General features: G+C 54.7%; 2 protein-coding genes and 1 non-coding gene across 4 annotated transcripts in view; 2 read left to right on the forward strand and 1 right to left on the reverse strand.

Annotated features, from left to right (window-relative positions):
* Nucleotides 1-7: 7 nt before the first annotated feature.
* PTGES2 (prostaglandin E synthase 2) lies at nt 8-4,461 on the reverse strand. Of its 2 annotated transcripts, none has more exons than XM_007471755.1 (7): nt 4,186-4,461; nt 2,810-3,007; nt 2,065-2,123; nt 1,544-1,693; nt 1,076-1,276; nt 629-746; nt 8-161 (listed from the first exon to the last, which is right to left on the reverse strand). In XM_007471755.1, exons 1-7 carry the CDS (start codon nt 4,453-4,455, stop codon nt 39-41), a joined length of 1,119 nt encoding a protein of 372 aa, XP_007471817.1. In that variant the 5' UTR covers nt 4,456-4,461; the 3' UTR covers nt 8-38. The 2 variants fall into 2 exon arrangements, with proteins under 2 accessions (XP_007471817.1, XP_007471818.1); XM_007471756.1 differs by lacking the exon at nt 4,186-4,461 and having other exon boundaries at nt 11-161; nt 1,544-1,689; nt 2,810-2,849; nt 2,942-3,004.
* Nucleotides 4,462-11,555: 7,094 nt separating this feature from the next.
* Nucleotides 11,556-11,628, forward strand: TRNAE-UUC (transfer RNA glutamic acid (anticodon UUC)). The gene has a single exon. It is a non-coding gene; the product is annotated as a tRNA-Glu (tRNA).
* A 9,615-nt stretch (nt 11,629-21,243) lies between these two features.
* The window catches only part of LCN2 (lipocalin 2), a 4,014-nt gene continuing 1,922 nt past the window's right edge, over nt 21,244-23,335 (forward strand). The window contains exons 1-2 of the mRNA XM_007471757.1: nt 21,244-21,381; nt 21,914-22,050. Coding sequence (XP_007471819.1) covers nt 21,244-21,381; nt 21,914-22,050 — 275 coding nt within the window. The remainder of the gene's footprint in view (nt 21,382-21,913; nt 22,051-23,335) is intronic.

The following is a 23,335-nucleotide window of genomic DNA, read 5'->3' on the forward strand; positions in this document are numbered from 1 at the left end:
CCACTCTTCCCCCCCTCCTCCCGGCAGGGATGCTCAGTTCACTCGGGGGCCTCAGCGATGGCCTTCTCCACCCGCAGGTACCAGGGCTGGATGTGAGTGTGACGCATCAGGTCGTCGAAGGCCTCCAGACCCTCCATCACACGCAGCACACCGTACACTGCCTGGGGGAGGGGGGGCGGGTACAGAGCGGGTGTCCACGCCTGCCCCGCCCTCTGCCCGGTGTGTGCCCTGGGCCCATCACCTCCCCTTTCTGGGAGCCCCGTGACCCACTGACGGGCCAATTTTGCACGCGGGGCTTTGAATGAAGCGTGTGGGTTGGCTGTAGGATTCGGGAAGAGGGGACCCCACCACTCGCTCCAAGACCAGAGCCTTGCAATCGATATATCCTACCCTGGCTGTAGGACTGCTTCAAGGATTGCCATTGAAGTCAGGCCAACAAGACACTGTCCCAGGAATTTTGCTGGGCAGAAGCCTGGAGTACTCGTTTTCCTTAAGCCCTTGACAACCGGTGGAGGCAGATGCCTCTGGGATGGAGGAGCTGTGAGACGTAGGTATTGCCTGCCTGGGCCTCCCCCACCCCAAGCACAGACCCTTTGGTCTGTGCACCCTCTGCCACCACTACACTCACCAGATCAGCCAGGTTCGGCTTCTGGCCCCCCATGAAGGGCCGGTCTTTGCCCACAGCTGCCACCCACTTGTTGGCAGCCTCGTAGAGATCCTCACGCACGTCATCCTGGAGGTGGTGCCTGGGTAGGAATGGGGGAAGTCCATCAGGGGAACTCCGAAACCTGGCACAGGTGGGGGTAGCGAGAAGGCCCGGGGGCCAAGGCTACTCCAGGGGGTGGAGCGGGACAAGAGACTCAACCATGGAGAGGGAAACAGAGGAAGGTACAAGGCAAGGACCCAGCTCTGGACTCCCAGGCCAGCCCTGCTTCCCCTGGGCTGGGGGAGGCAATCAGGGGTTCTGGGTTTGAGTCTCAGCTTGGCTAACGCTGGGGACTTGGGGATGGCAGGCCCCCAGGTGCATGCGCACATGAGCGCATGCGCACACACGCACACATGTGTGCACCGTCACCTGCTCTTGAGCCGCTTGCTGATGAGGTACATGGCAGCTGCGCCCACGTACTTGGCCATGGCGCCCTCCACAGTCCCGAAATTGCCCTCCTTGACAATGTAGTCAAAGGAGGCCAAGGCTTCGGTCGGCGTGCGGTACACATTGGGGGAGATGAGGTGCACCAGCCAGTCGTCTGCCCACTGCCGCCACGTCATCTCCTCCCTGCGGGCAAGGGGGGACAGAAGGCGGCCCAGGTGGGCTCCCTGAGCCAGGGCCTGGGAGGTGGGGGAGCAGATGCACTATCTCGACAGCCCAGTGTACGGACGGGAGCAGGAGGTCCGCAGGAGAGTCAGTCACGCCCGTGGCTCAGCCCCAGCCCTCGTGGTCTCCCATGCTGCTCCCCGCTCACAGCATCTCGCGCAGCCTGGTCCCCTCTGGGGAAGACCAGCACCTCCCCACATCCCCAGGGCCGGCCCCGGCCCCACTCACGTCCTGGCCTCCTTCCCACCATACATCCGCTGGGCCTCCTTTTCATCCAGCATGAGCCAGTACTTGTTGCAGAATTCGGTCACCTCCTTGCCCTGGTCGTTCACAGCCTTCATGGGTGGATAGTAGGTGATGATGTCTTCGAGGGGCTGCCTTTGGGAGATATCCAGAGCCTCACCCTGACTCCCTCTTCCTCCAGGAGACTAAGCCCTCACCTCCTTGGGATGAATATCTACCCCAGCCTGATCCAGCCCCAGGACTGACCCACAAAAGCTTCCCCACCCTCCTGTGGGTGACACAGGAGGTCCTGCAGCAAGAGGGACTTGGGGCAGATACCAGAAGCACTTCCCCAACAGAGGGAGATGCACGGAAGAAGGGGGAGTCTCAGTGTGGTGCCCGTGGCCCATTCTGGAAGTCTAAGCAGCAGCCCCACCCCACTCCCATGCAGGAACCTAGGGGAGGCCTCCCTGAGATAGGAGACGGGATGAGATGCAGTGCCAGCCTGGGCCTCAGGGGCTCCTTACCCCGACACCAGGTAGGTCTTGAGGGCACTGATGATGACAGAGGAGTCGTTCAGTTGTTGCTGGAGAAGAGGATGGTTTAGATCAAGACTGTGGGGGGCGGGGGGTACTGGCTGACTGGCCACTGGCAGGATCACCAGGGGCTCTTAATCCTGACACCCAAGCTCTCTGCAGAAGCTGGTCGGGTGGAACCTGGGCACTGTTTGTCTGTCCCTGGAGGTTCACCCCTAAAATCGATGCCCACTGAGCTTTCCCTTCCCCCAGGACCCACTCCCCGCCCTCAGGGAAGCCTGTCCTGAGTAAGGGAGACCCAAGTGTGGCTAATGGGGAGGAGAATGTGGGGAGACCCAGGATCTGAGCCCCGCCCACTCACCCGCTTGGCCTCCTGGGCACTGAGGGGCCGGGAAGACTCAGAAGCTACGTACTAGGAGCCAAGCCCCACACCCTGGAGAGTGTGGTTCTCTGTTGATTAATGAAGCAAACCCAGAGGGGCTAAGCGACTGGCCCCAAGTCACACAGCCAGTGAGTGACAGAGCCCCCACCTCGAACCCAGACCACACTGACTTCGGAAGCCACGTTGTTAAGCTCTGTGGTCCTCTGTCTCCCTTAGACTCACGGGTTCATAATCCTCAGCCGAGGCCCAGAGAGCCCAAGTTCCTTCCAGGGCTTCAGAGCAGGGCCCAACTCGGGGGTATTCCAGGACAAGCCTGGACAAGGGGGCAGGTGGGGGGAGCTCCCCAAGGCTCACCAAGCTGTCTCCTTCCTGGGCCAACAGGATGGGCACCTTCCTGTAGGAGGAGAACCTGATCTCGGCCCTGCGCACAGGGTTCACCTCCACCACCTGGTAGGGCAGGGCGTGGAAGTCGAGGAAGGCACGGACCTTGCTGCAGAAGGGACACGTTTTGTACTGGTACAGAGTCAGCTGCAGGCGGCTGGACACGGAGAGCTGGATGAGGAGCAGAGGAGGGCGCTTCTGAGGGCCTGGTGCCCAGGCCCCGCCCCCAGGTCCAGGCCCCACCCCCAAGCAAAAGTTTCCCAGGAGAGTTTTCTAGGATGACCTGAGAACTTCAGGAGAAATGGGGGATGGGTGACAGGGAGAAAGGGAGGTGGGCAGCAGGCTCCTGCAGTGGACAGCCAAGCGCCCATCCAGTGGGCTCCCCAGGTAGAAAGTCTGTTCTGTGTAGGAGGAATCTTCTCATCTCTATCCAACACTAGACAGACATCTCTCCTCTCCTTCCTGTCCCTAGGGAACTTCAGACACCGCCAGGTGTGCCCCCCCAGATGCAACTGTTTCAACTTGGGAGTGCCCACCCCAACCCCTTCAAGGGGTGTGGAGGCAGAGCCCAGCGTTTCCGAGCGGGGTCTACCTCAAATCTACAAGAGGGGAGCGTTATATCTGGGCCACTGGCCTGCATAGGGCAGGAGAACCTCACGTGAGCTTGCAGCATATTCATGTTTGAAAGCCACAGCTGCAGTACCGCTCCCCCATTGTTCAGAGATGAGAGACTGAGGCTGGGCCATGGAGGTGGGAGGGCAGGGAGACACGGAACTCCACTCCCCATCTACCGTTCCTGTTCCCATGGGTTCAGGAAAGGGACGCCTGTGGGTGTGTGTGTGTGTGGGGGGGTGCTGGTGCTGTGTACAAAGCACCGCAAGGGCAGCTGGGCCACCACCCGGCTTGGGGGACATACCCTTGTTTCTCCGTGTCTCAGGGCCTGGAGTCTAAGGGTCATCAGTTCCGTAAAAATACTAATAACAGTACTAATAAATACACAACTTCGGGATTTGGAGACAGTGGGAAGGACACGATAAAATGTTTGTAAAGCCGTCCACTGTACAAGAGGCTTTCCCTTTTCAGTGATCTCCAAATCTTTCCATCAAAAAGTCTTAAAACACGTTAGAAAAACGACTTTGAAACAACGAGAATTCTAGTCAGCAGGCATCAGTAGCGCCCCATTTCACAGATGAGGACGCTGAGGGCTCGAGGGCTTAAAACCAAGTCACTGGTCCAAGGTTAAGAGCGGACGGAGGAGGCGATTCCTGACACCGCCGGTTCCCAGAAGTCCCGAAGTTCGGCGCTGACCCGAACGCCCCTACCCAAGGCTTGGTCCGACCCGGGCTTACCTGCGCGGCTGAGCGGTCGGCACGGAGGTTCTGGGCGCGCAGGTGCCACCGTGCAGTGTGGTACAGCCCCAGGGCTCCTCCCAGGGCCAGCGCCGCCGCTCCCAGGAGCCGTGGGCCCCCCTTGCGGGTGGTGGCGGCGGGGCCCGGGCCTCCCGCCGCCCCGGTTAAGCCGGCCCGGCTCTGCGCGGGGAGTCCCAGCGCGGGGCGACCGCCCAACCTCCAGGTCAGAGCGAGCCCGCCGGGCCACAGCGCCCGCACAGCTTGGGCCATGTTTGCTCCGCCGGCGCAACGGGAGGGCGCGAGAAACAAAGATGGCCCGAGCTCAGGCTCCTCTTAAAGGAGCAGGTCTCCGGAGCCCCGCAGGTTGCCGGAGTGACAGTGATGCCGAGTGGGGTGGGCCAGCTCTCGTGGGACTGGGCGTGAGTCCTCGGAGCCCAGTTCCACACATCCGTCAGAGCCGAAGAAACACACCTAGGGATGTCTGCTAAATGCCCCGGCTTCTAAAGTGTAGATGTAACTGGTCTCGGTGGTGACCCGGAGACGAACGCAGGAACTCGGCCACGTAGCTCGCCATGTGGCCGTCAGCGTCATCCGTAATACGCACCCAATCGAAAGAGAGTGAACCCTTCAGACTATCAGGGAAAGCGTCACGGCATCGGGTCCATGAGACTCGCAGAAACCGCCCAGCCCGACCCACAGTAGGTGGACGTCCTCGAATCGGGCTTTTTCCGCCCTCCCTCACCGCTGCACCGTTTCTTCTGTGGCCCGAACCATAAAATTTTCCATACACACAGGGGGCCTTAGAAACCACGTGTCTCAGATTTATTTCGCCCACCCGAAGGCGCCGAGTCGCCGACCCGCAGGTCCCCAGCGGCAGGATAGGGCGGAGTGGGGATTCCAAGCCCTCCTGCCCCTCTGTCGGGCTCCTTTGCCCTAACTGAGGGCCCGAGGCTCAACTACCTAGGCTTCTCGGCGGGCAGCCCCGGGATGGCCCCTCCCGGCGGCCGGGAGAGGGGTGGGGCTCGAGGAGTGGACTGGGATCTGAAGGCTGGACAGATTGTGGGCGGGGCGAGGCGGAGTCTGAAAGCCAGGCGGGCGCAAAACTCCGCTCCCGGGATGAGGCGCAAGAGGTGGGCTGAGACAGGGACCAGGCTCTGAGTGGGGCGGGACGTGGGGCGGAGTCTGACAGCGGGTGGGGGCGGGGCCCGGGCGCGTTCAATTGTAGCACTCAGCCCAGCTGGTCCCGAGTTCCACCCACCGCCTCCACCTTCCGCCCTGTGCCGGCTTTCTGTGCTACAATCGCTGTGTCCCATCTTCGCGCTGCCCTTGCGGCGCCCGAGCCCACAATGTCGGGCCCCAACGGAGACCTGTGCATGCCGGTGGAGGCGGGCCCGGAAGGCGAGGACGACGGCTTCTTGGAAGCAGGTGACCCACGGGGGCTGCTGAGGCGACTTCTGCTTTCTCGGAGGTGCCCTCCTGCGAAGGGGAATCGGGGCCGGGATAGGGACCGGGAAGGAACCGCAGAGCCCTCCCATCCCCCCGCCCCAGGGTGGTTCCGGAGCAGCAAGCGCCGTCCGGAGGTTTGGGACGAGCACCTGCGAGCGGGTCCCTGGAAACCGCAGCCTTCGAGAACTGTGGGCGACAGGCCCCGTTTTACAGATGGGGAAACTGAGGCCGCTTCAGGTCACTCGCCCTTTGGGATTGGGATTTGCTCCAGACACTTCTTTCAGCCCCTGTGGAGATGGAGACTCCTAAGGGGCCGGGGCCGGGAGTGGACCGTCTTGGCTTGGCAGGAGGGGCTATCTGGGTGGGCGTGCCGCCCTGCTGAGTCAGCAACCCCAGGCACCTTTGCTGGTGTGGCCTGGAGCCCTGGCGAATGTGACTTGCTTACAAAGCAGGCTGTTGCCTACACAACACTGCAGGGGGTGGGGGTAGGGGGGGAAGGAGAGAGAACCATCAGCTCCCTTCTCCCCTTCTGGACCCTCAGTTTCCCCATCTGTAAAATAACAATAATGGTTAGTGTCTCCTGCAATGAGATCTGTCAGGATTAAATGGGGAAATGAATGGGGAGAGTCTGGAGGCTAGTGAGGCTGGGGTGTTTTAGAGACCCCTATTTTTTGCCCACCTGGCAGCTTGCTCCATCTTTGCTAAATACAGGAAGGAAACCCAATAACCCAATCCTCCACCAAAATACTTGGCAAATTCTCACTTTGTCTTCCTGGCCAAGATTGGGCAGGACGTAAGGGCAGGCCCATGTGTCTTGGCCTGCCAGCCGGTGCTCACTGCCCTGGGTCCTTATACGGCCTCTTCTTTAGTTCTTTGCAGCCAGGAACCTTCTGTCTGTGGCTGAGCTGGATGGATCCCTAGGCCCAAGTCTGAGCAAACCCTAGGGGTAGCTGTGCTGTTCCCTGTTGCTATGGGACATCTGGGGACAGGTGGCCAAGACCCAGGGTTCTCACACGGGAGAGAGGACAGAGCCTCTGTCCAGGCATAGCCCAGATCGTGCCAGCCCAGGAGCCCCATTCCAGGCTGTAGTTTCTGTGACCTCCCATTGGTATGTGACCCTACTAGCCAGTCTCTTGGGCACATGTCCCTCTGTGAGTCCATGACCTCACCCTCCTTGTTTTCCTTCACCCTCTCTTATGCGGCCCTGCCTCTTTTTTTTTTTTTTTTAATAAATGTATTTATTTATTTATTTTTGCTGCATGTAGGCTTTCTCTAGTGGTGGCAAGCAGGGGTTACTCTTCCTTGTGGTGCACAGGCTACTCATTGCAGTGGCTTCTCTTGTTGCAGAGCATGGGCTCTAGGTGCGCGGTCTTCAGTAGTTGTGGCTCGCGGGCTTCAGTAGTTGTGGCTTGCAGGCTCTAGACCACAGGCTCAGTAGTTGTGGCACATGGGCTTAGTTGCTCTGCAACATGTGGGATCTTCCCGGACCAGGGCTCGAACCCGTGTCCCATGCATTGGCAGGCAGATTCTTAACCACTGCGCCACCAGGGAAGCCCCAGCCCTGCCTCTTAAGAATTGGGTTCTTCAGGGTTCATTCTTGGACCCACTAGGCCCCATACACGTGGCCTCGGCCACCTCTTCCCTACCCTGGTTTCTGGTACCATCTGTGTCGTGAATGCCCAGCCTATGGTTTCAGGTCAACCCTATCCTGGGTTTACAACTGCCTCTGGGTCAGCTGGGATGTCCCGCAGGCACCCCACCCTCATCCTGGCATAACCACCCAATTGACTATCTTTCCCACCTAACCATTTTCACCTTTTCTGCTCCTGCCTCCGTCGTCAAGGGAGAACCCAAGAGTCCTGCCAACCTCTTCACCCTCCACGACTGCCCAGCCCCTGCTCTGCCACTCCTCCTGACCCCAGCACTCGCCCCTCTCTAACACCCCAGTGGGTTCTACCCAAATGTCCCACTGCCCCTTCATCTCACCCAAAACCTACTGAAGAGATGAATCTCAAAATAATTATGCTGAATGAAAGAGGCCAGGCAATAAAGCATATGTACTATTTGGTTCCACTTACATACAACTAGAAAATGCAAACTAATTTATGGTGAGAAAGCAGTCTGGGGGTTGCCTGGGAGTGGGGTAGGGGGTGTGTGATGACGAGGAGCAGGAGGGAAGGGGCATGAGGGGTTTTTGGGGGGTGATGAGTATGTTCACTGTCTTGATCGTGGTAGTGGTTCCATGGGTATTTATATATGTCATAACAAATTGCTCGAAAACTACGATGAAAGCGGTATGTCAAAAGGACTTCAGAGGGCTTCCCTAGTGGCACAGTGATTAAGAATCCGCCTGCCAATGCACAGGTTCGAGCCCTGGTCCGGGAAGATCCCACATGCCACTGAGCGACTAAGCCCGTGCGCCGCAACTACTGAGCCTGCGCTCTAGAGCCCGCGAGCCACAACTACTGAAGCCTGCAAGCCACAACTACTGAAGCCCACGCACCTAGAGTCCGTGCTCTGCAACAAGAGAAGCCACCGCGATGAGAAGCCCGTGCACTGCAAAGAAGAGTAGCCCCCCACTCACTGCAACTAGAGAAAGCCTGTGCACAGCAACAAAGACCCAACTTAGCCAAAAATAAAATAAAAATAAATTAAAAATAAGTAAATTTATATATATAAAACAAAGGACTTCGGAGCTCGAATGGCCAAAGTTGGAACAATTTGATCAACAAAATAAAGTAGTATTGGATTGTAACCCAAAGTATACAATAAATATCCATGAGTCCATTCTGATATAAATAAATGATTGAATTAATAAGTAAAGGGGGGAGAAGATACAAATCTCTTGTAGAGAAGAATTCTAAATAATTTGTGTAGACACCCTGCCCTCAAGGAGGTGGAGCAAAACTCTCCCCTCCTTAAGTGTGGGCTGTGCAGAGTGACTTCCTTCCCAAGGGGACAGTGTGGGAAGGGGGAAGAGGGGTAACTGCAGTGGAGAAACCTGACAGTCACCCCCCAGCCAGGTGGCCAATGTCAACATCAACATTGATCAGTCATATTGATAGTATGTACCCTTGATAGGATGTGATGCAAAAATGGCACTTGACCTCTGCACTCTTTCTCCCCCAAAACCCATAATCCCAGTCTAACTATGAGGAAAACACCCAACAAATCCCGAGAGGGACATTCTACACAATACCTGAGCAGCGCTTCTCCGGACTGTGAAGGTCATCAGAACCAAGGAAAATCTGAGAAACTGTCAAAGCCGAAAGAAACCTAAACAGACATGACAATGTATGTATATGTGTAGCTGATGCACTTTGTTGTGAAGCAGAAACTAACGCACTATTGTAAAGCAATTATACTCCAGTAAAGATGTTAAAAAACAAAAAGAGAGACATGACAACTAAATGTAATATGGGATCTTGGAACAGGAAAAAGGGCATTATGTACAAACCAAGGAAGTCTGAATAAAGCATGGACTTTGGTTAATAAAGTATCATTGATGGTTTGTTAATTGTAACAAATGTATCAAACTAATATGTTAATAATACAGGAAACTGAGTGCAGAGTATATGGGAACACTTTTCACAATTTTTCTGTAACTCTAAAACTATTTTAAAATTAAAAGTTTATTTTTAAAAACTTGTCAAATTGTGTACTTTGAACATGCTTAGTTTATATTGCTTGTCTCGTATTTGTGGGAAGATTTGTTAATGATTGATTCGATTTCTGTCGTGGCTATAGGGCAGCTCAGATTGAATCCATTTGGGTAAATTACAATTTACTGGGAAATTTCCCATTTCATTACCCGTAACATTTACCTATCCATTTGATGTCTATAGAATCTATAGTTATACCCTTCTTTTACTTCTGTTTATTTGTGCCTTATATCTTTCTGTTTTGAGAAATTTTTCTAAATTTCTATCTAAATTATAAGTCTTTCCCAAGAGTCAACTTTTGGCTTTGATATTCCTATTGTGTCCTTCTAATTCATTAATTTCTTCTCTTAACTTCATTTTCTCCTTCCTTCTGTTTTCTTTGAATTTATTGTGTGGTTTCTTTTATACATTTTTATTTTGGACGCCTTGCTCATGACTCTGCAGGCTTTCTAGTTATTCTAAAACACACCCTTAAAGCCATGCATGTCCCTTGTTTATTGTGAGCCCAGCAGGGCGTTAAGAGTCTATTTCATGCTAGATCTGGTTGTCTGGTGGAGGGAGGGCCCTTCAGAGTTTCTAGACTGCTGTTCACCAGGATTGCTTTTCACATGAGTCCTCCCCAAGGTGTACTCCCCAAGGTACACTCAGGCCACGGGAAGACTGGGCACCCCTCCGTGCCTACCCTTCAGAGCAACAGCCCTATCTTTCCGATAGCCTCCCTTTCTCTCCTCGCCAGCAGGGGCCGATCTTGACCATCCCTAGCCTTTTGACTTCTTTTGGCAGTAGTCTGACTCCAGTCCACAAGCTCCAAGACCAGAAGTCAGCCCTCCACCTTCCACATCGATTCTCCAAAATAGCCTCACTGGGCAGGAGCTGGAGGAAGCAGCTCCCTGCTCCTAGTGGGGATAATTAGGAGGTAAAAAGGGCAGGGTTCTGATCACAGAAGGGAGGGACCCTGCGGCCCTGGAATACCGGCAAGGCCCTCTGGACAGGCCTCTCCCACCTCTCCCACCTAATACAGCATACTCTCGGAGAAAACACTTGGTGTGCACTGGGAGCCTGTGAGAACCCTCAGCCATGCAGGAAGGGGAACATTGGAAGGGAGGATGAAGAGCAGACAGTGGGAGAAGGGCAAGGCTTCCACGCTCCAGCTATGCAAACTAGAGGCCCTAGCATAGTTTTAATAGTCCAGGAGGCCTAAAAGATCCTGTAGTAACTCTTTAGGAGAGGGAAATGATGGGAAATCTGTCAGTGTATGGTTTCACTCTGTGAAAGTGGACAGAATATTTGGGATATTTTCTTAGCCCAGTCTTTCAGGAAGGCTCTGAACAAGTGAAATCAATTTTCTTTTCAGAAAACTAAACTTTAAAAAAAACTAAACTTTTTTTTAAAGATGGACCAGGAATGAAGATTATCTAGGAGATTTAGAAACATGACACTTCTAGGAAGATGGGGTATTAGGAATGGATAGGAAATGTGGCAATTTAGGGACAAAAAGAGCAAGCTTAGAAGTTTAGGATTTAGGAGCCAGGGCTTGCTCTCGGGCAAGAGGATTGTATGTTACATTTAATAGCACCTGCAGACTTTAAAATAGGGATTCTCAGTAACTAAGCAGAGTCCTACCACTAAAAGTTACCTTTTCTCTAAAGATTTTCTAATGTTTAAAAAAAATGTAGGGGGATGGACTTCCATGGTGGTCCAGTGGTTAAGACTCCACGCTTCCAATGCAGGGGGCGCAGGTTCCATCCCTGGTCAGGGAACTAAGATCCCACATGCCTAGTGGTGCGGCCAAAATTTTTTTAATCTTTTAAAATCATATTGGGAATCCGGCTGGGAGAGTGCCCTGTAGAGAAAGATCACTGGGTTAAGGGAGGTGTCAGAAGTGGGTTCAAACTCATGGGCTGAGGTTTATTGTGGTCACTATAGCCTTTGGTCTACATTAGACTGGTGGAAAAGGAAAGAGTAGGTTTAGCATGTAACTGGTAGTGTAGAGTGTTGGGCCAATTGAGGAGGCCCCTGTCCCTCCCGAGGGTGTCCCCACACTCCTGCGACCTCTGAGGCTGGGCTATGACAATGAGCTACATTTTGCCCTTCAGCTTCCTTCCACTGTGCAACCTGATGTGTTTTGCTCCATGGCTGGACGCCCTGGGCTTGTCTCCCTGATCTTGATCCAGTGTCTCATCTTTGCGCTTCTCTCACAGCTCCTATCAGACTTTGTTTCTAATGGAAGAGGTTCACATGATAAAGAAAAATCCAGGGAATTCTCTGGTGGTCCGGTGGTTAGGACTCGGCACTTTCACTGCCGTGGGCCCAGGTTCAATCCCTGGTCAGGGAACTAAGAACCTGCAAGCCTCGAGGCTGGCCAAAGAAAATAAGAGAGAGAGAGAGAGAGAAAGGAAGGAAAAAAGAAAAGAGGGAAGGAGGGAGGGAGGAAGCAAGGGAGGGAGGAGAGAGAGAGAGAGAGAGAGAGAGAGAGAAAGAAAGAAAGAAAGAAAGAAGGAAAAAGGAAGGAAGGAAGAAGGAAGAAAGAAAGAAAGAGGAAGAAGAAAGAAGGAAGGAAGGAAAGAAATAAAGAAAGAACAAATGAACCAGCCAGCCCCTCACATCACAACAGAGATGAAAAATGCCATCTTGGCCTGGGACTCCTCCCACTCGACAAGAGGACTGCCAGGGGCAAGAAAGAGAAGGGGAGGCAGCTTCAGTGCCCTGAGCATCAGAGCAGAAGGGCCACCTCCTCCTGGATGGTGGCGAGCGTCCTGAGGAGGAAGAGGGCCAGCACATCCACCTGGGGGACCTCTGCTTGCAGAGGACGCTGTACAACGTCAGTTTAGAAATCGAAGAGGTAACTGTCTACCAGGTGTCTATTCTGGTGAGAGTAGGCAGCTGCCATTCCTTTTAGCAAAGGACTTTGTGGCTGGGAGTGATTTTGAACTAAAGAGCAAATCTGAACAGCTCCACCCCTAGAAGGGAGATTTAGGCATTTAACAGTAGAAATGAATCACCTCTGACCTCATGAGCTGCTCATTTTCCACGCAAGGAAATGAAGCATTCAAGTGGATTTTCCATGATTTTGCCCTGAATAGGTTTGATTATTATAGTTGTATGTGAGCTGTAATAATTATTTCTAGTTATAATTCTGTATGGGCTTCTTATTAGCACTGTGCTGTGTGTAACACAGAATCTGGCATATAATAGGTACTCAGGGATGCTACCATCGCCAATTCTATTGTAACTGTTTTTTCTTTTTCTTTTCTTTTCTTTTTTTTTGCTGTGCTGGGTGGCCTGCAGGACCTTAGATCCCTGACTGGGGATCGAACCTGTGCCCCCTTCAGTGGAAGCGTGGTGTCTTAACCACTGGACCGCCAAGGAATTCCCATAACTGTTTATTTTTAATGTAAGTAAAGGATCATTATGTTATAGGATGTCATGGCCCAGGTAGCACAGGACTAGAGTCTCCCAAAAGTCCTCCTATAGAGAGTGGCTGCAACATCCATTGCAGGTTCAAGGCTTTTAAAACACAGAATATGACTGGGAGGCAGCACCATGTTGAGGACTGCAGCATCCAGAGGGTCCCAGGTGTATATATCTCTATCATTCAATAGCCATTTTTGAGTGCCAGCACTAAGCCAGGCACTGTTGCAGGGCTGTGGATAGAGCAGCTAAAAACCATATAGACAAAAATCCCCACCCTCCTATAGTTTACCTTCTTCTGCTCAAAGACAGATGGTAAACAAGTAAAAGGGCTGCGAAGAAAAGGGGATAGAGTGCTTGCTGCGTGGGGAACAGGTATGGCTGCAATTTAAATAGGCTGCCGGAGGGAAAGCCTCACTTAAAAAGTAATAACAGGGCCTCCCTGGTGGCGCAGTGGTTGAGAGTCCGCCTGCCGATGCAGGTGGACATGGGTTCGTGCCCTGGTCCGGGAGGATCCCACATGCCGTGGAGCGGCTGGGCCCATGAGCCATGGCCGCTGGGCCTGCGCGTCTGGAGCCTGTGCTCTGCAGCAGGAGAGGCCACAACAGTGAGAGGCCCACATACCGCAAAAAGAAAAAAAGTAATAACAGGCATAGTGCTTTTTTTTTTTTTTTACAAATTGAAGGCTTTTGGCAACTCTGCATCAAGCAAATCTGTAGGCATTTTCCAATGGCATTTGCCTACTTTATGTCTCTGTCACGTTTTGGTAAAAAATATTTCAAACCCTCCACCAGCAAAAACTTTGTGACCTCCTGAAGAGTCAGATGATGGTTACTATATATATATATATATATATATATATATATATATATATATATTAGCAATAAAGTGTTTTTTAAATTAAAAAAAAGAAAAAGGGACTTCCCTGGTAGCGCAGTGGTTAAGAATCCACCTGCCAGTGCAGGGGACACAGGTTCGAGCCCTGGTCCGGGAAGATCCCACATGCCAAGGAGCACTAAGCCCGTGCACCACAGCTACTGAGCCCACGTGCCACAACTACTGAAGCCCACGCGCCTAGAGCCCGTTGTCTGCAACAAGATAAGCCACCACAACGAGAAGCCTGCGCACCGCAATGAAGAGTAGCCCCCGCTCACCGCAACTAGAGAAAGCCCACGTGCAGCAACGAAGACCCAATGCAGCCAAATAAATGAATAAATAAAAAGATGAGGCAGAGGGAGATTATGCACAAAGGAGAAGGCGTTATGAAGATAAACAGAGACTGGAGTGGTGGGGCCACCAGCCAGCGAGTGCCGGCAGCCACCAGAAGCTGGAAGAGGCAAGGAATGGTCCCCTGGAGGCTCCAGAGGGCATGCGGCCTGCCCACGCCTTGATCTCGGCACAGTGAATTTCTGATTTTGGACTTCTGGCCTTTGGAATGTGTTATTTTAAGCCAACAAATGGTCATTTGTTTGTTTTTTTGTTATTTTTAATCAAAATAGAATTATCATTTATTTATTTTTTTTTGTTTTTGTTTACTAAATAAAATTCTTTTTTTATCCTTTTTTTTTTAACATCTTTATTGGGGTATAATTGCTTTACAATGGTGTGTTAGTTTCTGCTTTATAACAAAGTGAATCAGTTATACATATACATATGTTCCCATATCTCTTCCCTCTTGCGTCTCCCTCCCTCCCACCCTCCCTACAATTGTTTGTTTGTTTGTTTTTTGGCTGTGCTGCTGTGGGATCTCAGTTCCCCGACCAGGGATTGAACCCAGGCTGCAGCAGTGAAAGCCCAGAATCCTCACCTCTAGGTCACCAGGGAACTCTCAATGGTCATTTGTTACAGAAATTTGATGATTGGGGAAATTCTCAGCCTGTCTAGACTGCAGAATATACTAAAACTATGAAATTCACTGTTAGGAAAGCATGCTCTGGAGAGAAGCCCCAGGGTGTGTCTGGGCAGGAGACCTCTGAGGTGGGGAAGAGGTGGCCCACAACTGGGAGACCCAGCAGTGTGGGCAGGTGGCTGAGTCAGTCCCTTTGGGCTGTTGTAACAGAATACCATAAACTACATGGCTTATAAACAACAGAAAATTTTGTCTTGTTTTTATTTATTATTTATTTATTTATTTATTTTTGGCTGTGTTGGGTCTCGTTGCTGTGCGCGGGCTTTCTCTAGTTGCAGCAAGCAGGGGCTACTCTTTGTTGCGGTGCGCGGGCTTCTCATTGCGGTGGCTTCTCATGTTGTGGAGCACGGGCTCTAGGCGCGCGGGCTTCAGTGGTTGTGGCACGCAGGCTCAGTAGCTGTGGCTCACGGGCTCTAGAGTGCAGGCTCAGTAGTTGTGGCTCACGGGCTTAGTTGCTCCACGGCATATGGGATCTTTCCAGACCCGGGATCGAACCCGTGTACCCCACACTGGCAGATGGATTCTTAACCACTGCACCACCAGGGAAGTCCCAACAACAGAAATTTAATTCTTACAGTTTTAGAGTCTGTGAAGTCCAAGATTAAGGCACTAGCAGATTCGGTGCCTGGTGGGGGCCCATTTCCGCCTATTTCCTGGTTCACAGACAGCCGTCTTCTCACAGGGTCTGCACATGGTGGAAGGGGCGAGGAGCTCTCTGGGGTCACTTATAAGGACACTAATCTCATTCATGAGGGCTCTACTCTCATGACCTAATTACCTCCCAAAGGCGCCCCTCCTAATACCATTGCATTGCAGGTTAGGATTTCAACATGAATTCTGAGGGGACACAAATATTCAGTTTGTAGCAGTATCCCAGGACAGGGGGCCCCAGAGGTATGGGTAGAGACCAAGGAGCCATGGGTCACTCAATCCTGGCAGACCCAGGTTGGCTCCTAGGGAGAGCACTCGGGCTGCACTGACCCTGGGGGAGGCCAGTGCCCATCTGAGGGTTGAGGGACTCTGGGCCCAGAGGGAGCACCCATACCTATGCCCTGCATCCTCAGCCTGCCTGTCACACCTCTGTAGAGGGTTCCCACCCCTGAGGTGATTCTGAGAGTCATGAGAAGAGGGAAGGGGGTGGTCCTCCCTCCAGCCCAAGGTCCCCAGAAACTCACACCTGCCCCCGGCCCCTACCTGGTCCCCCTGAGAATTGGACTACAGAGGGGCAGTGGCCAGGCCCAAGGCTTCAATGGGTGTTCTCGGTGTTTTATTCTCCTCTGCTCCCTGCACCAGGCTCCCGGCCCCTCGCCCCACTGTCCACTGGCCCAGGTCTGCCCCTTCTCCTTATGAAAATAGACACACTGCCCCTTTGGAGACTGACCTTGTCCTCACTGTCACAGTCTTGGTCGTGGCAGGACGGGTGCAGAGCAGGAAGGAGCAGGTCTTGCTGAGTGTCAGGGCCACATACCAGGCAGAGGCCTATGGACACAGCTACCCCTGCCCAACTCCCCCAGAGCCCAGCATCCACCCACTGCCGGCTGGATGCCTGGTGCCCCCTGCAGACCCTGCTCAGAGCAGTGGCCTTCAGTCCCCTGGACCCCTTGTAATCATCACAGGCCCTCTTGCCTGCATGGGAGTCCGGGCCCTGGAGTGAAAGGCAGGAGCACCCATCTAAGGGGCATGCATGCATGGGCCGGGCACCCAAGGACCAGAAGCAGGACAAGGGCCTGGCCCCAGGCCTCATGCTGCTGCTGCCCAGTAGACCCTAAGGATTTCCCCAGAGGGAGGAATCCAGTGGGTGTCTTGTGGGGGGTGTCAGAAGCAGCTGCCTTTCTTTTTCTCTTCTATTCTTTTTTTAAATTAATTAATTAATTAATTTATTTTTTGGCTGCGTTGGGTCTTCCTTGCTGTGCGCGGGCTTTCTCCAGTTGTGGTGAGCGGGGGCTACTCTTCATTGCGGTGCACAGGCTTCTCATTGCGGTGGCTTCTCTTGTTGTGGAGCACGGGTTTGAGGCACGCGGGCTGCAGCAGTTGTGACACGCGGGCTCAGTAGTTGTGGTGCACAGGCTTAGTAGCTCCGCAGCATGTGGGACCTTCCTGGACCAGGGCCCGAACCTGTGACCCCTGCATTGGCAGGCAGATTCTTAACCACTTTGCCACCAGGGAAGTCCGTGGCTGACCTTCTAAGCTTTGCCACAGGTAGGCCTTCTGGTAGGTGGAAAGGGTGGGAATCAGGAGATCCTCGAGTGACCCCTGGCTGAGAGCTGAGCGATGGGGGCTGGAAAGCTGCTTCTGGAAATTTGACACTCAAGCCAAATCTCTGGAGGAGCAGGCACCCCACACTGAACAGTCCTTCGTTCTTCTGGGTGTTTGGACCTGCAGTAGCCAAGGAGGGCCTATCTGTGGACCCCAAGAGTTGCTGTCGCCACAGCTGGCCTCCTGGGGGCACCTTGCCTGTAGGCTGCTCCCAGGTGTTGCCCTGGCCCCCAGGAGCCTAGTCGCCCCTGTCCCAGGGACCTGCTGCTCAGCCCTTCAAGCAGGGGAGAGAGGGATGCTTTTGCCCCAAACATCCCAGGCTGGGCTGAACACTGCTCCCAAGCTTCCAGAAACAAGTCCAGGGGGTTAGAGTGGATTCCTGAGATGCAAAAGCTGTCAGAGAGCATTTGACTGCCTTCCTGATTGTATTAGACCAGGGATGAGGCCTGGGTCCTTCCATGGGAGGTCAGGCCACTGCAGTCCCTGGGGAGCTTCTCCTCTGGGGCCCGTGGAGGGGGAGAGCACCTGCCAGAACAGATTCAGAGCAGCCACAGTTCTCCTGGCTTCTTGCCACAGAGAGCCATGTGTGGATGGTTTTTAAGTTCCTGCTGTTGCTAAAGAGACACAGAGCAGGACTTGGAAGGTCCAGCCCTGGCTTTTCCCAAGAGGTGCCTGGCCCCAAGACTCCTGTGTGGCTGGTTGCAGCCTGTGGCTTGTTGTGGCCTCACTCAGGACGTCTGTAGCTCCTAGAGAGACAGTGGGGAAAGCCGGCAGGGGTGGCCTGTAAGACCAGCCCAGGGGCCACAGTGGAAACAAAGAGAGGGGCCGAGGGGAGTCAAACAAGCACCTGGGGTGCCCCACATGGCGCCACGAGTGCAGTGCAGAACTTTCTGAAGCCCTGGAGTCCAGGAACTGCTCCCAGCTCTGGGCAGTGTGAACCTGCGAGTGTCTTCCTTGGCCGGGGGCCCAGGCCCAGTGGGAGGGGGCTGGACAAGGAACGAGGTCTCCAGGGTCCTGTCCTTGGAGTCGGCCCAAGTCTAAACAGGAGGTCTACACCGCGGTCCTCACCCAACCCTCCTAGTACCTAGCTCTACAGCTTGTGCGAGGTGGGTGTGCGTGTTGAGCTGACCCTTCCCTGAAGCCCAGCTGGACTCTGAAGAGGGTGGGCAGAGGTTTTCACCTTTATCCCCAGCCCACCCTGCAGGACCCTTTCCCTTCCTAAGGCAGACAGCAGCAAGCACCCTCGGCTGATCTCCTGCCACCCAGCTCCACACAGCCCCAAACCCACCTCTTGTTGGCTGGGATTGGCCTGACCTCTGCTCCAGCCAAGGCCAGGACCATCCTTGGACCCCCACGAGGTATGGCTGGGACACGGCACACTGCTGAGACTCAAATCCCTGGACAGGCCTCGTCCCCTTCACTCCTCCCTTGGCTCCTGGACCAGGCCAATCTCCAGGGCTGGGCCAGGAGAGAAGGCAGAAAGCATCCAGGTGAGGAAGGGGTGATGAGATGGCTGTCACCAGGTGTGTCAGCTGAGGCCAAGACCACACGGAGATAAGGACGGAGAGACAGACAAGGCCAGTGGGTCTGAGACAGGCCTGGAGCCAGCACAGAGAGAACGGGCCCTGCGTGGGTGTGATCAGAAACTCAGAGGTGACGTCCTGTAGAGACCCCCCCGTGTGTGCACCAGCTGCATGGCCTCGCAGGATCTGCCCGCAGCTCTCTTTACAGATGGGGAAACTGACGGAGTGTGTGTGTGGGGGGTGGACAGAGATTTGCAAGCACCCGGAGGCGTCAGGACTCCAACAGGGGCCCCTGAGCTGGGTAGCTGGGCCGTCTCCCCTCCTGCACCTGGCCCTGGTTTTCACATGCTGCAGACCCGGCCCAAACACCCCTCCCCAATTCATACCAGGGGAGCATTGGCCACCCTGACTTTATTTTATTTTATTTTATTTTTATTTTACTGTTTTATTTATTTAATTTAATTTAATTTTATTATTTTATTTTTGGCCACACTGAGCGGCTGGCAGGATCTTACTTCCCGGACCAGGGATCGAACCTGGGCCCACAGCAGTGAAAGCGCCAAGTCTTAACCACTGGACCGCCAGGGAATTCCCTCACCCTGACTTTTTATTTTTTATGAGATCGCTCAATGTGAGCAAAAATGTGAACAGGTCTTCTTATTTATTGCTCATCAACATCAATGGGAAATCTTAAAACATGGACGAGAACAGGCCACTCCTCCTTCTATCTCATTCAGTTAGTGTTTTTCTTAGGACCCATTCCTTTTTGTTTTTCAGAGTAACACTGACTTTTTTTTTTTTTTTGGCTGCATTGGGTCTTCGTTGCTGTGCACAGGCTTTCTATAGCCGCGGCGAGTAGGGGCTACTCTTTGTTGCTGTGCGCGGGTTTCTCATTGCAGTGGCTTCTCTTGTTGCGGAGCACGGGCTCTAGGCGTGTGGGCTTCAGTAGTTGTGGCACACAGGCTCAGTAGTTGTGGCTCGTGGGCTCTAGAGCACAGGCTCAGTAGTTGTGGCGCACGGGCTTAGTTGCTCCGTGGCATGTGGGATGTTCCCGGACCAGGGCTCGAACCCATGTCCCCTGCCTTGGCAGGCGGATTCTTAACCACTGTGCCACCAGGGAAGTCCCAACCCTGACTTTTAGAATCTAGAATATTCCCTGCAGTGGCTCCTTGGTGATCCAGGGTACTGTCCCTCTCCTACTTAAAATTCTTTGAGCCTCCATCCATGAGTTTCCCCAACGTCTAGGAGTCACCACAGACTCGAGGGTACCTTTTAAGGTCAAAGAGAATAGCAGGGGTAGAGGCCCTGGGGCTGAGAGCAGTGATGAAAGGGGTGGGGTGGGGGTGGCCACGGGTGCCTGCAGAGGGCCCGGCCTTCGGTGGCAACATCCCGGAAGAGGCTTTCCTCATCTCTACTTCCTGTGCTTTCATCACCCGCAAAGGCCGGCAGCTCAGGGCCTGAGAGGCCTGGGGTCCTGTGGGGGCCTCTCTGCCTCAGTAGGATGCGTCCTACCCACCAGCTCAGGACGCCTCCAAAGCCCCTCCCCTCAGGGCTTGGCACCCTAGAGCCTAGGCTGGGGAAGCTGATTCCCAAGCAGCAGGCAGGCAGAGCCATTGAGGTCCCCGTCAGTCTCATGCGAGGCCAGCGAATCCTCAGTTCAGCCACAGATCAGGCATCCAGACAGCCTTGGCCCTCGTGGTGAGCTATCTGGGAGACATTTCCCAGGGCCTGGGACCCACCATTGCCTCCCAAGGATGGCCAGGGCCCCAGTGAAGAAACTGCATCCCTCCAAGGACAAAGCTGGGATCAGCCATGGCAGGGACAACTCTGGGGTCCCACGCCCAGGGCACTGGGCTCCAAGGCTGTGGCCAGAGACAGCAGATGGCCTCAAGGACCTCTCAAAGACAAGTCCAAGTCCCTGCATTCCCTGTGCCCCAAAGCACTTGGTGTCCAGAGCAGCTGGGTGGATAGCCCACCTTCAGGCCCCAGCCCCCAGTGCCCCTCACCTGGCACAGATGCATGCCCCGTGCTGCCCCCCACCAGCATGGCGCTGGGACCGCAACACCTGCTCTCTACTTTGCCAAGTGTCCACACGTGGGGTTCTAATGCCCAGCTTGGGGTGTCATCCCCTGGGCCCACAGCAGGGACTAAGTCCTTTAGGGGTTGGCTAAGGTCAGAGGCATGGAGGAGGGGAGGGGCTCTTCCTTCAGCCTCTGGCCTGGTGTGCGGCCCCTGGGAGAGCCAGGATCTGGGCTCCGAGAGCTCAGGGCACACACCACACTCTCTGTCATTCCTGGTCAGAAATGTTCACTCTCAGCTGCCCTACCCTTCCCTGTCCCTTCTGAGAGCCAGGCCACAGCACATAGGCTGCCGGGGTGAGCAATTGTCTGTGTTCCTTGGATGTGGGAAGGGGGTCTCACCACACATACCCACCCCGGGCTGGGGCTGAGCAGGGGCCCCTGAAAGTCAGAGATGACAGCTTGTCCTGATCGGGGACCACCGACCATATACAGAGCCAACCAGAATGAAGGGAAGGGACACAGAGAGAGTGGAGGGAGCCCCTGTGCCTGCCAGACGTGCAGAGCTCTGGGCAATGTCCCCTCCCCACCTTCTGCCCCCTGGTCTTGCACAGTCCTGACCAGCGGGGAAAGGGGCAGAAATCTTGCCAGGTGTTTCAGCACGAGTGCTGGCAATTGCCTCACCCTTCCTGGATTTGGCAAAATATGAATCACTCCACCCTGGGAGGGGCCATGAGGCAGGTGGACCATACACAGGGTTGCCCAGGCAGCCTCCACACTCACTTCCCCCTTCAGCTGCTGTAGGGAACGCCAGCCTGCTCAGCCCTGAAGCCATGCCCCTAGGTCTCCTGTGGCTGGGCCTCAGCCTGCTGGGGGCCCTGCACACCCAAGCCCAGGATTCCACCCCCAACCTGATCCCAGCCCCACCTCTGTTCAGGGTCCCGCTGCAGCCCAACTTCCAGCCTGACCAGGTAAGGGCCCTGGAGGGAGAGCTGCAGGGCGTGCCCGGGGAAGAGTGCAGGCAGCGGGGAAGAGAGGTGAAGAGTCCTAGCAAACAGGTAAAGGCAGGACACCCAGGATTCAGCTTAGCCTGCCCTGGCTCCCCAGATGGAAGCCACGCTCCACTGCCCGACACCGACCCCGACCTTGCTGACAAGAGGATCACCTGGGCAGACGTTCCCAGATCCAGTCTCTCTCCCATAATTGCTGTAGTCCATGTGTGGTGGGAACACCTTTAGTCCCTCTGCGTGAGGAGGAAACTGAGGCACAGGGAGGCCAGCTGGCCACTCTGCCCAGGGTCGCCCTCTCCCTGCCATCCTCTGGGTTCCCTCCTGGCCTGGCTGCCTCCGGCTCCCACTGGCTTCATCAGTGCAGGAACTGAATGCCCAGTCCCAGGCTCTGCTGCTTAGTTACAGGGGCTCCTGTTTCAGGGCCTGCAGGGACAGAGCAGTGGCGGGGGCCCTAGGGTCGTCTGTGGGCTCTGCCTATTACAGCCCCCTGTAGTTCCAGGGGAAGTGGTACATCATAGGCTTGGCAGGGAATGCATTTAAGAAGGAAAAACAAGGCCAGTTTAAGATGTACGCCACCACCTACGAGCTGAAAGAAGACCGCAGCTACAATGTCACCTCCACCCTGCTCAGGTGAGAGCTGCCACCTCCTTGGGGAAAGTGGGGGGGACCTGAGGGGCTGCTTGAGGGTCTAGAGGCAGACTGATGTCACTGTCAAGGGCTGACCAAAGGTGAGAGACAAGTCATTCATCCTTCTGCTCAGCACCGGATTCAGACATTTGTTCATTTCTTCCTTCATTAGATCAGCATTTATTGGTCACTTTGGAGCAGACACACAGAGGGTGCTGGGGATGGACACAGTCATTCAGAAAACAAGACAGAGAGAGCCTGGAACCACCACCACCACCACCACCCCCGCACCCACCCAGGGCTTCATCAAGGGCTTACAGGGAGGTAGCCTCTGGAACTGGGCCTTGAACGAGCCACCTGCCTCAGAAGGAGGCATGAGGCGTTCACGGCAGGGGCTGGTGACTCTGAGTCAGAGAGAAGCACTCCTTCAGGGAGCAGCCATCGTACAGCTGTTCTGAGCAGCAGCTGAGTGGCTTGGCAGGAGGGCAGCCCTCATACTGCCAGGGGCCTCAGGCACCAGCACAGAAGCGATATGGTGAGGAGTGGGTCTGAGCAGGGTCCCTCTGGGGGTGGTGGAGAGAAATGGTAGGGTGCCAAGCATCGCCCAGCCCCTATGAGTTTCTGGCTCTGGCACCCAGGGGGATTGAGGCTGGAGCATCTGTGGAGCAAGAAGCAGAAGCAAGAAGCCCCGGTCCCCAATCTGTGCTCCTTGACCCCTGGGCCACCTGGGAGGAGGACAGGCAAAGGATGGGCTCACATTAGCATCACTCCTGGACCCCCCTGTGGTCCTCAGCAAGTGATGGCGGCCACAGAACCCACGGCCAGCTTTGGCTGGACACTTCCTAGCTCTCCACCCACCCCCACCCCACCCCCAGGCCCGTCCCTGCCTTTGAGGGATGCCTAGTCCAACAGAAACACTGATGGGGCCACACCTCATTCCCACACTCGATCACCTGCGGTAGGTGCCACAGCAGAGGCCCAGCCAGGGCCGGGGAGCTGGATGGGGGCTTCGAGGGCTGAGGTGCTGTCACCCCCAACTCACCAGGACTCCTGTGGATGCTGAAAGACAGCAGCATGGGTTTGGGGAGATCAGCTCTAGAATACCAGGAGACAGGGTGGGACTCAGGTCAGGGTTGGCCCAGGAGCTAGAGGAGTCCTTGGCAGGGAGCAGACTGGAACCTTGGAGGGTGAATCCCCCAGGAGAGGTTACAGACAGGGAAGCAGCAGAGGGTAGATAGGAGCAGGGGATAAATGCCTGGGGTTGGGGGGTAGGGGGACAGGGTGTAGG

The sequence above is a fragment of the Lipotes vexillifer genome, unplaced genomic scaffold (assembly GCF_000442215.2).
Source record: "Lipotes vexillifer unplaced genomic scaffold, Lipotes_vexillifer_v1.1 scaffold98, whole genome shotgun sequence".
Lineage (NCBI taxonomy): Eukaryota > Metazoa > Chordata > Mammalia > Artiodactyla > Lipotidae > Lipotes > Lipotes vexillifer.